Below are 17,552 nucleotides of genomic sequence, written 5' to 3'. Positions count from 1 at the left end.
CCTGGAGGACTGAGGGACAGGCCTTTCCATCATGGCCATCGACATTCTCCTGAATGCTGTGCCATTACCAAAATGGCATACGTAGTGGTGTGTTAGGAAATGCTTTTTCAGCTTAATTTTAAAATCATAGAATCATAGAATCACTAAGGTTGGAAAAGACCCACAGGATCATCCAGTCCAACCATTCGCCCTTCATCAATGGTTCCTGCTAAACCATGTCCCTTAACACAACATCCAAATGCTCTTTAAACACCAAAATCTGGCAATACTCTGTTAAACCCTGTGTGTTTCCAGTGCATGGACCACACAGAATGCCAGAGACTGTGATCAGCTACTTTGGACTTGTAGGTCCTTTCCAGCCTTGTGATTCTATGATTCTATGATTCACATCTTAATGTGGTAACAGATTCACTTGCATCACTGCATGTTCCACAAGGTCTGAGAGAAAAGGTGGAAAGGGAATCCATGAACTTACTGATCTCTAGCTTTAAGAACAGATAACAGAGAAATCTCAGTTAGGATGGCTGAATATCTACATATTGATTGCTAGCGCTGCTGTTGCTATAGAGAATACAAGGGAGCCAAGATTTGTTGATAGATGCTTTACACTCAAAGAGCAACATGTCCCTCTCTACCCTGGTTTCACTGAAGATATCTGGGGTTAAGCTACAGAACTGTGTAGCTTATAGATCATAAAACTGTGATAAAGGGGTTTTACAAGCATATTATGGTAATCTCATGTTATCTCTGATAAGTAGACTTATCACTTAAAAACTTATTTACTTTGACTTGTTTCCAAATACTGAATTTCTTTGATTCTGGTTGGAGTTTATTGAGCCAATTGACCATAAAATATCTCCGTTTCACCACTTTTCTTTTTTCAAATTAATCACAACAATTATAAAAATTCCCCTTCTTCAGTTTCCATACTTTGACTCCACAATACCATTCATCCATTGCATAATTGAGAAAAGGAGTTGTAACACCCATTTACTACACGTGAATGCATTCCTATGTAAATGGCCTTGATGTCCTGATAAAGTGCTGGGATCTACACAGTCTTCACCGTTTAGAGATATGCTACTTAGAAAACAAAAAATTTGGATTTCCTGCAGCTGAAGATATCATTGACAAACAGTTAAGGATTTTCCCCAGCAGAACAGACAAATCATCCCTAAGCAACAGTAAACTCTTTTGAATAACATCTAGTTGTTTATTTCTGAGAAAAGAGAAAATAATTCCCCATGCAACACTCGACTTATCTGATGAACACAGTTCCATCTGAAATATGTACTGGAAGACACTGAAGTTTGCCCTGATGAAATTAACAAAAGATTTTTGTTTAGTCTCCTACGTCTGAGAATCAATGCATGATTGCATACATTCATCTGTGCATTACCTGTTCATTTATCAGAATTCCCACCTCAAGGTGGTACTTAATTTTCTTCTAACCTTCTTGCAAAAATAATAATAATAATAATTTTAGAAAGTATTTTAAAATCTGTTTTGAAGGTTTATTGCAAATTTTCATCTTCAGATGACCCACAGTTATACATTATGATCTTATTTAGGGATTCACTTTGTAAGTACCTTTCCTTTTGCTAGAATCAGAAGAACAGTGCATCTACCACAGCATCTATGTGATTTGGCTCTGTTACAGGCTATGTCATTTTCATGGTCTACTCATCTACTCAAACTAAGCAGTCTTTGTTCTACTATGACACATAACCCTCTTCTCTAAAGCTATGGTGATTTCAGAACATCTTCATAGGAGGCCATGAGGAAAAGCAAAGCCTTTGCAGTGGTAAAAATAACATTGTACTTGAGTAATATTTCAGTGACTATTTTATTGTAGCTGTTCCCTCCACCAGAGGGGAGTGTTCATAGTCTGATCTCGTTAACAAAAGCAAACCAGAGCACTGCTGTATTTTATACCACGACAACAGCTCTCTCCCTGCAAAAATACTGTAAAGCCTTGGTAAATGCAATTGTTTTGTGCACGTGTAATTGTAACAGTATGTATGTTTGTATACAAACACACACACAAGCATATACACAATATCACATTACTACAAATCATTTTTGTAAACATTAACATTTCTGCTTGTTTAAAAAATTATGAAATGGAATGAGGATGAATTTCTGTAATAAACTGCACAGATTTAGTGTTACATGCTCTGATTCACCCAGACAGTCAACATAAGAATACTTCCTAGTGGATCTGCTTTTGATTCCCAGCACAAAACTTCTGTTGTTACAGTAAGCTATAAAGTCTTAACTGCTTTTCCAGCCCAGACCTAAGACTCTGACCTGTGCCCATCACTAAGACTGTTTTCTCTTGGATTTGTACGTCTTCTTTCCCAAAAGATGTCAACATTTCAGGTTTAGTCAGTAGTACTGTACACTGATTATGTCATTGCTTCCCCAGGCTTCTGAACGTGCTTCTGCAGCAATCAAGTCTTAGCGAAATTAATCATCAGGACAATGAGGTGAGTGAGCTTGTGCCATAAACCACTGTCCCGGGCCCTGGGATCATTCAGTTCATGTTGTTCAGAAAGAGTCCACTGAACTTTATGATGAGAGTTCGCATAAGCCAAATATTTCTATAATGCATTTGCTGAACTCTGCAGAGCCCTATCTCATTTTTCCATCATGTATGATGCATCTTTAGACTAATAAAATTTCTCCATGTACTGTCAGTTATTTTAACTAGCCTCTTCTCTCACTTGCCGAGACATAAATTGCTTTTGATTCTTCTTGAGTTAGACAATGGGCTTAATTTTCATCTTTTCCAAATGTCCCATCACCAAGAATTAGCTGTTCTCAAGAAAAATATCAGAAACCTGGCATAGCCCAGGAGAGTTACAGAAAGACAAAAAATTTTCTAATCCTCAAATAACTACACCATGCATGCGTGCATACAGTATGCATAGGAGACTGTCAGCTCCCCAGATGTATTGTCCAGATAAAGAAGCCAAGGCACAAGAGAGACTCTGTATGTCTTTCCATACGTTTCTCTTCACACTAGCAAACATTCGAAGAAGCTTCTCACCTTCGTGGTGCCAGAATCACCACTGGGCTGCTGATTTTCCCTCTTCACATGAGCCTTTCATGTCTACAGGATAGTCTGCAGACCCTGTTTACAGCAGCCTAAACCAGACATCTGATTTGTCTAGGCATAGAGTTACGCTGCTAATGAATTGCATGGAATCATGGATGACAATTTCTATCCATAGTGATTGCTGCAGTGCATCACTGAATACAATGTGGAACAGTTAGTCCAGATCACAGTCACCTGGCACAGGGAACACATTTGTTCAACTGTCAGTATTAAGCCCTGGATATTCATGTTTTCTGAAAAGTGTGGATCCTCACAGATGATTTCAGCCAACAGAGCTGTTCTCTTGGCACAAGTAAAGCACTTCAGATTTCCCATCTTCCACTTTAGAAAAACACACTGATCTGTGCATGAACATGTATCAGTAAAAAATACACCTGAAAGTTTCATTTGGTTTCCACAACCATAGCTTTCTGTAGATTTACTTATGAAACCTCCTAAGACCACGACGGTAAGAAACATTCCCTGAAAAAGCCTAGAATCTGAGAAAAACTGGTATCGCACTGTACTTCCCAGAGGCAAACATAGCTGCTGACTGCTTCAGGTCTCCATTTGCTGGATTCCATCTGTCTGTGGTTGTGAAACTGTTGATCAATCACCCACATTCATTTATTTTTCTTTTTTTCTCATTTTATGTATCATATTTCTTTTTTTTTTTTTTAATAAATGCACAATTTGGGAACTTTATTATTTTAATATTACGTATTTCTAGATCCTCACAGCCCTGTGGCTTTGACATTTCTGTTACCACCCCCATGCTCCCTCTGAAAAACACAGATGACACTGAAGGGCGCACAAATCAGATGGGTATGAGCTGGCTGGCCCTTGCCCCCTGCAGCAAGCCCACGTGTGGGTGTGCTGCTATCACCAGCTCAGTCCTCTGAGCTCTTGTGGGCACTCTGAAAGGACACGTGGAGCACACAGATTATTAGAAAAGAACAAGAGAACAAAACAGGAAGCTCTGTCTCATTCCTTGGTATGCCCACACCTTTAATGCTCGCTGCAAATGTCATCTGAAAAAGGATGTACAACAAAAGGAACAGAGAAGGACTGCAAAGATTATTATAGAATGGCTTTCTTTCATGGGCAGGTCAATAACTAGAACAAACAAATTGTGAAAGGACATTCAGTTATGTCAGAGGGACAATATAATACAAATCCACAGCATCTTAAATGCTACGGAGAAGATGCAAAGAGCATGATTATTCACTGTTTGTTTGTTTTTTTACAACTAAAATGATGGGGACAGCAGTTTTACAGGAAATGAAAGAAGACACTTTTTCACAAAATGCATGATTATTCTGTGGAGATCTGGATGGCATAGGAAGTCTGTAGTGCAATTACCAGATGTTATATTACTGTGTATCACTAAGCCCTATTTCTTAATGTCTCTCTCTAAGTATTTTCTAGTGACCCTGGACTAGGGAAAACTTTGATATCTACCCACAGTTCTTACACTCTCATGTTATATGTGTCTCAGATGATAGCAATGTTAAGAACAGAAATCTGCTTTTTCAAGAATCTTGCCTTTTGCTCATATTGACATGCTGAGAGTAGATGACAAAAATCTGGCCTGATACACTGCAGTTTCCCCTCTTTCAGTCACTGTTCTGACTGTCCAGACCTAGGTACAAGGATCCACGTCCCAGATGGAGGTTACTTCACTGAATTCTCACTTAACAGCAACCATGGGGTTTGGGAGCCTGTCAATGATACTAGGTCCCCAGTGCAAAAACACGTGTCCACTGACGTCAATGGTAGAACTCTCATTAATTTCAGTGAGACAGGATTAAATCCTCATTCCTGGTTTTACAGAACGAAAATCCCCATGATTAAGATTTGCAAAACCTAACTAAAAACAAAACTGCTCTTGTTCAATTGTTTTATTTTGTCATCACCCATATTTAAACCACCTGGGGACCTGAAAAGAGTTATAATATATCTGATAGTTCAGAGAAATTAAAGTTAGGGGGTTCAAGCTTTCACTTAGAACGTCACTGCTAACAGCTTCTAGTATTAATGCACTGATAAACCGTTTGCATGGGTGTTTTATAGCTTGTGTTTAATCCAAATTGTTGTTAACTAGATTTATAAGGTTCCACTGAAGTTTCAATTTCTTTTCCACTTTACATTTTTGCTTTTTTTTTTTTTTACCATTTTGATCCCAAGCAAGACCCTTTGGATACATTTTCAGTAGTAAAAGATAGTAGACACATCTGCTCAAAGTAAAAAGTTACCACATCTGAACAATACTAGAATTTTTTAAGAAATGTGTTTAATTAGAAACATCTTCAGTATTATGGACTTAGAGTAAAGTATAGGTGTATACAACAATGTTGTTGAAGGTGAAATTAATATATCATGAACTGCCCAGGGAAGAGGTCAAATCACCATCTCTAGAGGTGTTCAAGAAACACGCAGACATGGCGCTGAAGGCATTGATAAGTGGGCATGGTGATGGTGGGTTGACAGTTGGAGTTATATTAGAGGTCTTTCCAACCTTAATGATTCTGTGATTCTCTGAAACTAAACTGTAAATATAAGATGTTTATATTGTGAGTCCTTTTGTTGACATCACTGGGGCAGTTCTTTAGCTTGATGATTAGAGTCAGTTTATAATACTTATTTTGAATTAAAGATAAGGTCTGAGTTAAACACCACATTGTGTTATGACAAAGCACATGCCTGAAACAGGCCTTTCTCATAGGACCCAAGCTTAGCAGCGAGGAATCACCTCCCCAGCCATCATGGTCCTGACCACATATCTTTTAAGACAGTTACAGTCAGGTATGAAAGAAACCTTCGTATTTGTATTGATTGTCTGCAATGACACTAAAAAGATGACTGCTAAGTTCCCCGTTATGACTAGTTAGGAAGTTGTAACTAATTATTTCAGTTCAAGGCAAAGAGGAAAGAGTCAGTCCATCCCAAATGGTTTCAGAGCAGTCTAGCTTTTCTACAGCTATAGAGGATGCAAAGGGCATTACTGTGCATGACCTTTATTTGCTCTATGGGTTTGTGGCTTTCAGGGAATGACTTCACTCCACTGGGCTGCTTTCCACAACAGGCCCCAGCATGTACAGACCCTGCTGCACAAGGGAGCAGACCTGACTCTAGTGGATAAAGACCTCAAAACCGCTCTGCACTGGGCCGTACAGGTAAGCTACAACCACAATTTCACTGGGCTGTTGCTTGAACTGGATCAGTCACCACATTGAATGAAACAGAGAGAAATGGATGCTAAGAGCACTCATGAACACCCTCAGCATTTTGCTGGTGAGCATAGGACAAGGATCTAATGCCTGCTCTGGAGGGCAAGGCGTATTTCATGTAGGCTGAGCGCTCCTGCCCCAGAATAACTGTGTATCCCACCAGGACTACCCGTATACTTCACGCTGAACACATGCTGACATTTTTTCACAGAATCAAGGTTGCAAAAATCAGCAACTTAAAGCCTCACAAACAACCTGTGGGAAGAAAGAAGAGTAATAAAGAGCTGTAATTGTGGAATAATTGGCTGAATGTTTGGGCCCCTGCTTTGCGGCAATTAAGGAAGTAAAAGAGCCAAACATAATTCCCATTGACCTGTGTGTCCCTGTTTCCTATGCAAAAAAAAAAAAAAAAAAAAAAAAAATTGCTAAAAATTGCCTGGGAGGTCATTAGGGGGAAAAAAAAAAAAAAAAAAAAAAAAAAAAACGCAGGTAAACAAATGCACATGAGATTAAACACTATTATGCAATTGGTAATACGTAATGTAGTAATTGATATAAAATACAATGTCGTTTTAAGAAGTTATGCTTAAACCTTACTGCAAAAAACATCCTGGATGAAAAGGGGAGAGCAATCACATAAATGTGTTCTTACTTGCTCACTTGCCATAGGAAGTTCTGGTATCAGTATTCAAAACACCTGCACAACAGATAAGCAAAAACAGAACTAAAACAAAAATTCAGTAACATTTTCCTACAATGACTAAATACTTGCATCCTCACCTGATCCAAGTCCACTCATCTTAAAATACACGTTACCAAAGAAATTGAAAAGCTCCAAACTGCTGTACACTGTAAATGAGTAAGGACATCTAGAACAAATACTCTATTTGCTTCAACCGCAGATTCACTCTGATGGTTCACGTACAATTATGCTTTAACCTTTGTAGCTGATGTTATCTCAACAAAAGTTTCATTCTTTATTCCTGAACAGCCTGACCCAGTGTTACTTCCTTTGCTACTGTGCCTTGGATGCTAGAGGCATCTATTCTAAAATCCAACGTGCATTTTGTCGAGGCTTGCTCCTGTGCAGGCTGCTTCCAGTGGGAGCCCTCTGAAACTTATTGCAGGCACTTGCAGGAGGGGCAGCAACCTGGATCAGAGCTCTGGGACTGAGCTGCCTACCAAACAGAAAGACAAAGGCAAATCCCCTTCACTTCAGGACCCTCTGAGTGACACTCATCTTCATCTTTTGCTGATTCTGTTTTGTGAATGTTACGATTTTACTCCACCATTCACTCCTGCCTCCAACTATGTCTCACAGATTGGCAAAACAACTCTTAAAAAGGGGTAAAATTGCAAATGCACAAAATCTGTGTTGGTTCGGTTGGAAGCAAATTACAAATCCCTCTTCTTTCTCCCCTTAAGCTGCTCTCTAAGTCAGAGGAAAGAGGAGGACAACTCCAATTCTCGTCTTCTTGTCAGATTCCTGCTATGAAGCCTTACAAATCACTTATTCCATCCACATTTTTCTCCATACAACGGGAGAAAACAACATGGAGTAGATCTGTGAGCATTTCTCTTACACAGGCTTTTCTAAGGGGAAACACTTTCAGCAAATGCTCTGTTGCTTTATTTGGTCCAGGGGAAAGAGGGACTCTGGACAGCCATGGCTTTCTCTGCTTTACATCTCTGCTGCATGGGATCATCATTCTCATGTATCCATTTTAGTATGCTTAATGAGTGTTGTCTCCAGGATGAAGGCAGGATCATGTTCTTTGAAGAGGCTGTGTCAGAAAATGTTTAATAACTTCTCCCATAGCCACTGGAAAGATGATATTTTTCCTTTAAGAATTGCATTTGTATCTCCAGAGCACAGGAGCCTCACAGAGCTCAGGCGGTAACAGCTGCAGGGCCTGTTTTTGGCTGAATAGGGCCTTGTGTTTAATTTCATTTTTAAAAAATGCAGAAAGGGGAAGACCGGGCACAGCACAGAAACTTGTTTCAGAAGCTGCAGGGCAAAGGCAGTGCACACTGGGCTGAAAAACAGAGCAGAACCACATAAAAACCATCATTCACTATTGGAAGTCCAGTTCCCCTGAGTGTTCTGCACAGAACAATTGCTCCATGCTCCCTGTTTCCAAGAACACATGTTTGTGCTTGGTGTCCCACCAGGCAGGCGAGGGCTGCAGAGCCTCAGCCCTGCAGAGACCTTGCCCACCTGAGGTCTGCTCTACCAACTTTCTGCTGCCTGAGTTCATGTCTTCAATGCAAATGTGTTACATTGCTATTGGAAACACACACCATTTTGATCTGAAGTGAGAAAGTCTTGTGTCAAATTTTTCATGCATAAAATATGAGTTGGTACGGATAGGGCCATAGTAGGAGTGTCTCAGGTGTTCCTCTACTTTCATTCCAATCAGCAAATGGTGGGATCCTGTAATCATATTTAAAACCTGAACCTGTTAAGTGGTATTGAAATGAAATGTAACGCCTATTTAAGTCCCAAATAACGATGCCATTAAAATCCTAGTAAAATACAGTGTATACAATATTATTATATAGTAGCATACTACATGCCGCTGTATCATAATAGTATCATAATAGTTATCAGTATCTCATAACAGTATGGGAAGGTTTGGAGGCTTCCTACTTTGTCTTGCCAGTTGGCATGGATTTTACGAGAAGTTTCTTTCTCTCTTTCTTGAAGCTCTGGCTCCCAAAGTCATACAATCATGTAGAAATATCAGCTTTCATTTTAAAAGCAAACCATGAAACCAAGATTTTTAGTGATCGTTTCTTGTAAAGCTAAGAAATGTGAACTCTAGGATAAAAAGAAAGTGGCAATTACAAGAAGCCATCAAATATAATTTTCTGCCATGTAGAGCTGCACTGCTGATTTTTTTTTTTAATATTTCAATTTGCAGTGTTAACGTTTAAAAAACTACAAACCTGGAATATTTGCTCCATAGAAACAGTGCAATTATTTAATTCCCCACTTTCTTGCAGCAGAAAGAACTACCAGAATATCTTACATGTACTATAAAAGAAAAGCACAGCTACTCGTTTGCCTTCAGCTGGAAGGCACAGCAACATCTTTGTATCTCTTGGAAGGTGTGAGCTCAGGGGTATTCCAGGATGTCTAGGAACTAACTCACGTTGCTTCAGGGCATCTCAAAAGGCCATTTAAAATGTATGAACTAAGCTCATTTCACAGCTTGTGCAAAAATGGGTGTATTTCTTCCGCGTTACTGCTTCCTGGAGACAGCTATTAAGCTCTTTTTTCATGTCACTGACATTAGAAGACAATTTTGATTTCTAAGGAGCAAATGAAAAACATATTAATTTCATATTTTTTGTTTAGTCATTCCTTAAAAAGTCCCGTTCTTGGGTAAATATTGTCATTCCAGTGAAGGAAAGTAAACAGTAAAGCTGTTGCTCATGCATGGCAGCAAGGCTTTGTAGAGCGAGCTGTCAAGTTGCAAAATGAGGAGAAAGAGGAATTGCAAAAAGGGTATTTTTGAGTAAGAAACAAACATACTCCAGTACTATCAGAAGCTTTTAATTTGGAGGACTATAATAATTTTATAGTATGGTCAACTCACTTCTGATGCCCAGGATCATTCCCCAGTGCTACTCCACTTTACCTTCTTAGCTACCACGTACTTCTCCACTCCTGTTTATGCCAGCGTGTAAGCTGAAGCACCCTCTGTGACTTTTAAGTGGTATTGAAGTGCACAATACTGACATACAAACTTGTCAGTGCAGCCAGACCATCAAAAACAAAACAAAACAAAACAAACAAAAAACAAAACAAAACAAAACAAAAACCTGCCCTTACCTGAAATAATTGACTGTTAAGGAGTAGATTCTTCAAGCACGAACATGCTGTTGACACGGTAATTACTCATGCCCATCAAATTTCTACGGAAATCAATTGCAGAACTCCCACTTAGCTTAGCAGGAATTTGGGGGGTGTGGACAAAAGCCACAGGGAAGCACAGAGTCATTCCCAGACGTCTCCTTAGCACACAGTGTATGTTTAACTTTGTAAGTGGATGCCAGAACATGAGTCATGTGCATGCACCACACCTTTTGTTTATCTCTAAATGTCCTGATTTCCTATGCTTACAAAAAGGCACTGGAAGGTAAAGGTTTCCATTTCTCTGATAGCAGAATGGGATAAATCCTTCTGCTACTGCAGGAAGAAATAATAATAATAATAATGACATATTTTTCAAAGCACGTAAACAAATAGCTCATCCAGAGAAATCAGTCCTCACAACAACACTCTAGCAGAGAAAAGCTGCCAAGTAACTTTAGTCATAGGCATGGAACACAATAAATCATACGCACTTATTATAGAAGAATCCAAGTGAAAATAAATTCTCGGAGAGACTTGGCCAGTATGTCATGCAGGTTTTTGTTTGAGCAAAGAGAGGGCGAGAGGGGCAGCAACGTGTGGTAGCCATGCAGTCTGCCTCTGTGGCTGCCATCTGGCAACCTTTTCTAGCACCCAACAAGGGTGCTGAGAGCACAAATATTTTAGAAACATCAGGTATCCTTTCTTGTACCAAAGGCGAGCAACGCTCTAAGGACCATAGGACAAAGTATTTTGTGCAAGAGCACTTTCTCTTCCCAAAAGTACCACAAAGTCAAGCTGTGCTGGGTTGCCCTGTGTCGGGAAGCAACACTGTCTCAGTGGGTGTCTGAGTCCGAAGTACCAGGGTTAGGGGAAGACAAATGAGCTGCTCTGTTAGCTGGCTGCGTCTCACCAGTGTAACTACAGCGGCGTCAGTAGGGTTGTTGTTAATTTATGTTGGTTTGCCATCAGAAACACACCCTGTGAAGTGCCTGGGCTGCTTCCAGGCATCTCCTGGCAAAGCATCACTGGCAGGAAGAAAGCTGAAGATGGTGTTATGGGTTGTTCCTTGCCTCAGCATGAGGCCTGGTTGACTCTGTCCCATGAGAGCGGAGAAACCACAGGGTGCTCTGACCTCTGCACTCATTCTCTGCTGCCATCACAGACATTGCATCTGAAACATAAAATTCCTTCATAGTGACATGGTTCTTTACAATGAGATATGGATGTGTAGCTCTGACATAGCCTTAATATCTGATTCCCGCCAAAGTTTTCCCCACTGTTAAAGCAGCACTGAGTTTCTCTTGCACTTACTCTAAGTTGAAATTCTGAACTTGTGTTACTGTAGAGGAAATTATATGCATATATTTATGTACATATATATATACACACAGCCATAGTACTCTCAACATAAACACCAGAAAAACTGCATTTCAGTGACATTTCCCCATAGGGAAAAGATTATCCTGGAGGAACAGTTCTATTTTACTTGTATAGCTGTAGCTGAACAAACAAGTTGTGACAGCAAAGCCTTGAGTCAAAAATCACGGCTTTTCAAGCCTCAACTAGCAGAGTGATGTGGGAAAAGTCTGTGGAGTGGTTTTTGCTTTCAGTAAACACAGAATTTCAAAATCAAAAAATGTGACTTTGAGAGAGAAGGCATTTTTACCCATGTAATCATCTCAACTGGAGTTGAAAACTACCCACCGGCAAACTACCTGTTCACATTTTGCTCAACAGATCCTTGTAGTGGCTCACATGTCTGTATTTCAGTGAAGGAGAAAACATTATTTGCTCTTTTCTTCAAGGGCCCTCTTGGTACTACAGTCAGATTCATATTAAATACACTATATGTGTCTGTGAGAGATAAGAGGAAAGATAAAAGCATTAGGAGACCAGCCAGCATTCTACTATACGCTATTCAGACAGCACCAATGATGTACAGGGATGGTTTCCAGGAGGAAGCTGGAAATACTGATGAAAATTTTATTTAACCTGCAGTCATTTATAGTGTTTCTTTATGAAAACAAGTTACCTCCCAGAGTAGCAATTAAAATAGTATTTGCTTGCTGCTACAGACAGGGGTGAAATGATAGTTAAAATGTCAGGTTGTTCAAGGTCAGAGAAGGACATCAGAGAGAAGGTCAAAACTTTGGATTTACAGATGCAGAGGGAAGGTGGAAGAAGGGGAAACAGCCCTAAATTGAAATGCTAATGTTAAGAAGCAAAATCAAGGAATGCTGGTGAGGAATTTCCATCCAGTAAAAATGGATAAAGATAAAGGAATATTTTAAAATGTACATTAAAGGCAAAGAGACAGAAAATATAGGCAAACTAATGCAACCTAACCACATAATCTCCAGAGACATTCACTTGGAAGAAAAACACTTTGTGAGGATTTCCTGAAAACAATTAAGCAGCCCATAACTTGTTTCTCTCTGCCTCCCATCTGTGCATTACCAGTAGCCACAAGCAAGTTTTGCAGTCTCCCTCACATCACAGTTCTCTCTTTGACACTGTATCATCTACTTCAACAGTGTTCTGACAAGGGAAAAAAAATAACCATCTATACAGTGCATTGAATATGAAAAACATTGTACTATGTACAACTGAAGATCTGGAGAAGAAAATGTAATGTTCTGTCAGGATACTGGGTAAGTGCCAGTAGAATACCCAACTAAAATTTTAGCTTTACATATCAGTTGGGTGTGTGCAAGCACTGAGTTATAAGAAGAAGGGCTGTAGCAACAGTGGTGATGAATTGAGTCAACACAGGTGGAAAAAATATGTCAAAGCAAGAAAAACATCTTGAATATTCAAGATCATCCTCATGGTATTTCATACAGTGGATACTTTTTGAAGAATTATTTTCTTACTTTGAAAGCACTGTCAGAAGCTGGACTTTATACTATTCAACATAAAGAGAAAGGAATTGTAATCAAGTGAAAATGATACCTAATGAACCTAATGTTAGTGATTTTTTTGTTAGCCACTGTCTCAGATAAAAGCTTGCATAAAGTACAATGAGAATTTGCCTTGCAAAGAAATTTTAGTAGACTTCTCCTTTGCGAATAAAGTTTATCAAGAATGGCCTAAGAAAGTTTGCTCAGGGGAATGAATAATGTCTGGGAACTGATAAAGATGTGAGTAAGAACTTAACTGGGGAGAGCCCTGGGGAATGATATAAAAACGTAAAACCAAAAATAATTAATAATGTCAGAAAACACTGCTGAAAAGAATCTGAATACAAAAAGAGGAGAATGAAATGTAGGGATACACAGGAAGGTTGCAAAATCATATAATTTTCTTATGGTAAATTTACCACTGAACACCCTAGTCTAACAATAACACTGTGGGTTTGTGTTAAATTTAAACAGGAAGACTACGTTTTTGGTGACTTCAGCTTGAAGCTATCAATCTAAGAATAAGGGCAGTGTAAGCATTCCAAGAGAATTTTGTGTGCAACGTAAAAAGCCATGATAAATGTAACAATAAAAAGGCATTCCTAAAAAGAAAGAGCTGAAAAGCCACAGAGAAGTTGGCCAGAGAGTTTTTGCAGAAGATTCACAATACTGGAAAGCAGCCTTGGATGATTTAAAAAAAAAAAAAATTGAATTTTGTGATGTCAGTTCTGAAAGTAGTGCCTCCTATTTTATTATGGTGGTCCACAACCATAGAGGTGGATGTTGGTGTTATGGTAGTAGAGGCAGAACCTTCCTATCCATATTCTGTTACATTTTGTTTTTGCATGACAGATGGCAGCAGAGGAGCAGTCTGACAGAATGGCATCTGACATGGAACTGCATATGAAGCAAAGGTGTGTCATTAAATTCCCCCATGTGGAAAAAATGGCAGCAGCCAGCAGTGACAATAGCACAAAAGACAATCTGTGTTCTGGGTGGCCGTGCACAAATGTCACACCACAAAACTTAGAGCATCTTGATCAGCTCATCCACATGAATCAGGAGATTATGACCTTGGAACTGTGTAAAGAGCTGAATATCAGCTTCAGTGCATTGAAATTATGGTGGTAATGCTGGAATACCACAAATTTTGGGCAGGGTGGTACCCATGAATGTTCACACAGAAACAGAAAGAACACCTTATGCAAGTTTGTCAGTACCTGTTGAACATATACAAGGCTCAAAGTGGCAATTTTCTACATCACATCACTACTGCTGATGAGATGTGGGGTTACCACTAAGAGCCAAAGTCAAAACAGTCCAAGGAACGGCAACATGTGAATTCCCTTTTGAAAAAAAGGTTCAAGATGCAAACATTTAAATTTAAATTAAACTAATATGCACTGTCTTTTGGGATAGGAAAGGGCTAATCCTTTTCGATTCCCTGGAATCTAGACAAACCATCAACTCTGACTGCTACATCATGATGCTGACTAAGCTGAAAGCTTGAACTTCCGGAGTCAGGCCAGAGAAGACAACCTTTCCCTTGCAAGATAATAATGCCAGGCACCATACCGGTGTAAAGACTGTGGATCACATTTCCAGTCTTGGCTGGACTGTGCTATCACACACATCAAATAGTTTATATTTGGCACCTTCTGACTTTCATTTGTTCAGCTGATGAAAGATGGACTGCATGTGCAGCATTGTCCTAGCAGTGATGCCACCACAGCACCTGTGAAACAGTGGGTTACCTCTCCTGGTGCAGATCTTTACAGCTGTGGCATTCAGGCTCTTCTTCCTCACTGGCATAAATGCGTAGCTAATGGTGATGACAATGTTGAAAAAGAGTGTTTTGAAGCTAAGAACTGCTCTATCAAATAGTGTTATTGTACTCTTTGTATCTGTTGTAGTTTATATGGAAGTAAATAGGAGGCGCTACTTCTAGAGCTACCTACATAAAACAGTACAGAAGGCTAATAGACATCTTAAAAGGTATTATTGTTTTTCTCAGCTAAAAAGCTGTCACATAGAGTACCTTTGAATGCCAATTAATCAAGATAACACCTTGACAGGGTATCCCAGTTGAGAAAACATGAAGGGATAACATAATCAAAGTCATCCTGGAAACTTATCTTACACATTATATAGTCTGTATCAGCCTTGTCCAGGACAGATCAAATACTCTTTGGTGGGGTACAGCTAATCCAACAAAATCTTCACAGAACACCAGAATAGTTACTGTTAGAAGGACTTGAGGAGATCACCTCGTCCAACTACTGTACAAGCAGGGCCGCCAAGAGCAGGCTTCCCAGAATGACGTACAAGTGGCTTTTGAAGATCTTCACAGCTTCTCTGGGAAATCTATGCCAGTGTTCAGCTGACACACAGTACAGATGTTCTTCCTGATGTTCAAACAGAATTTCTTGTGTTCCAGTTTGTGGTCATTGCCTCTTGTCCTGGCACTGAATACCACTGAAAAGAACCCAGTTTCATCCTCATGGCACCCTTCCTTCAGGTATTTATAGACGTTGGTGAGATTCCCCCCTGATCCTCCTATTCTCCAGGCTGAACAGTCCCAGTTCTCTCAGCCTCTTCTCACAAGAGTGGTACTCCACAACCCTCAGCAATCCTCTGCTTGATTCTTTCCAGTGTGTCCTCGTCTCTCTTGTAGAGGGGGGGCCCAGATCTGGACACAGTACTCCACAAATGGCTTCACCAGTGCTGAGTACAGAGGATCACCTCTTCTTTCATGCTGGTGATACTGTGCCAAGTGCAACCAAGAACACCATTAGCCTTCTTAGTAGGAAAAGCACATTGCTGGCTCATACTCAACTTGGAGTCATCCAGTACTCCTGGGTCCTTTTCCACAGTGACTTCTCATGAGAATGTTTTTATTTAGTAAAGTAATGAAATATAAAACCTGTATATAAAGGTAAAAACAAATAGGCACCAAGCACAATGGGACTTCCTTGGTAGAACGTGAAACTAAGAATGGTTTTGATAAATTTTAGGAATTAACAGAAATTAGTAAAATAGCACTCTACACAGATTTGTGAAAAGCAAAAGATGCAAAAAATGTAGAGTAACAAACTAGTGGATTACAAATTGAGTAGGGTTTAAATTCTGGTGAATTAAATCATAATTCTGGGATATACTAACGAAAGTGTGATACATGCGGGGTACAGGAAGTGGCAATTTCCTTTCTAATGGAAGAATGAAAGCCGTGGTGGGATAATTATGTAATTTCGAGTGCCGTGGTTGAAGAAGGCTGTAGATAAATTAGAAAGAGGCCAAAAGCAAGCACCAAGTATTTAAGTGGTATGAAAAAGATGACCCATGAATAGAGGTTGAAGTGGTTTGTTTAGTCTAGAAAATGGAAGATTGATTGGAGAAAAATGGAAAAAATGATGGTAAGAAGAGTGGAAAATTTTTTATTCAAATGCTGAGTTGAATAGGAATATTAAGAGACAGAACCTGACATGCAGAACGTAAAATTTGAATTTATATAAGTACACAGTAGACTTCTAAATTCAGCTAGCCCTGAACATGACTAGGGATTTCTCTAATGCAAGTGCCAAGTAAATGTACCCAAGAATTATTTAAGTATGAAAAACACTGATAGTTAGCATAGGAACTGGAGAGTAAAGACAGTTACTATTAATGAGATCCAGGTTTTACTGAACATGAAGACCAATACTCCTTTTTCATCAAATTTTCAGACAACTAAAAATTAATACAAATTTTAAGATGATTAATGATGTTATAAAGTACCTGATCATAGAAAATAAACTTGGGTGGCATGACCATAAGTAGACTCTACACTGAATATGTGAGTAAGCAAAGTGTGTACAAAACAAAACTCCTGATTTCAAAGAGACGCATTTTGATAAACTAAGGAAATTCTCAGCTGGGCAAAGAAGCTCCGGGTTTACAGATTGCAAGACCCTGAATTTTTTTCTACAGATGCTGAGAAATTTATCAGGAATCTGCATCATAAAAGAGGATAAAAAAAATGTGCAGAGGAGGCTGCAGGTATAACTGGATGACTAACTATATTTCAACAACATATTTGGAGCAAGCAGAAATTTTTGAAAACAATGGGAAAAGGGTACTGAGAAGCAAAGATGTATCTTCAAGATCAAGAAGTAAAGAGTAATTAATAATTAATGTTGAAGAGAGGCTGGAAAAAAAATATTGGCATGGATAAGCCTTGCAATCTGTCTTGCTTAATACTGTTTTGATAACTTGACATAAAATACTGAGCCTTTCTAGTGAAAGCTGACAATAAGAAAAAAAATGGAAGTCATTTACAGGAGAGAATGGAGATATCATACAAGGAAAGCCACATCATTTTGAAATCTTAAATAATGCACATAGGATAAAAGTGAATAAATAGACCATTTAAGTCTTGTACTTTGGTAATAATAACAAAACTTCCTAACAGAAACAAGAAAATC

General features: G+C 39.1%; 1 protein-coding gene and 1 long non-coding RNA gene across 3 annotated transcripts in view; one reads left to right on the top strand and one right to left on the bottom strand.

The window, feature by feature from the left end:
* The window catches only part of ANKRD55 (ankyrin repeat domain 55), a 51,040-nt gene that overhangs the window by 13,084 nt on the left and 20,404 nt on the right, over positions 1 to 17,552 (top strand). For both annotated transcript variants that reach the window (XM_015277573.4, XM_040655937.2), the window contains exons 5-6: positions 2,429 to 2,489; positions 6,148 to 6,276. In XM_015277573.4, coding sequence (XP_015133059.1) covers positions 2,429 to 2,489; positions 6,148 to 6,276 — 190 coding nt within the window. The remainder of the gene's footprint in view (positions 1 to 2,428; positions 2,490 to 6,147; positions 6,277 to 17,552) is intronic.
* LOC107051943 overlaps positions 4,079 to 17,552 on the bottom strand; it is a 41,948-nt gene continuing 28,474 nt past the window's right edge. The window contains exons 2-3 of the long non-coding RNA XR_001463939.4: positions 10,169 to 11,363; positions 4,079 to 8,366 (exon numbers count right to left, since the gene is read on the bottom strand). This is a non-coding gene — a long non-coding RNA (uncharacterized LOC107051943). The remainder of the gene's footprint in view (positions 8,367 to 10,168; positions 11,364 to 17,552) is intronic.

Source organism: Gallus gallus, chromosome Z (assembly GCF_016699485.2).
Source record: "Gallus gallus isolate bGalGal1 chromosome Z, bGalGal1.mat.broiler.GRCg7b, whole genome shotgun sequence".
Lineage (NCBI taxonomy): Eukaryota > Metazoa > Chordata > Aves > Galliformes > Phasianidae > Gallus > Gallus gallus.
The sequence above is the reverse complement of the archived record's forward strand: the minus strand, read 5'-3'. Positions and strand labels throughout refer to the sequence as shown.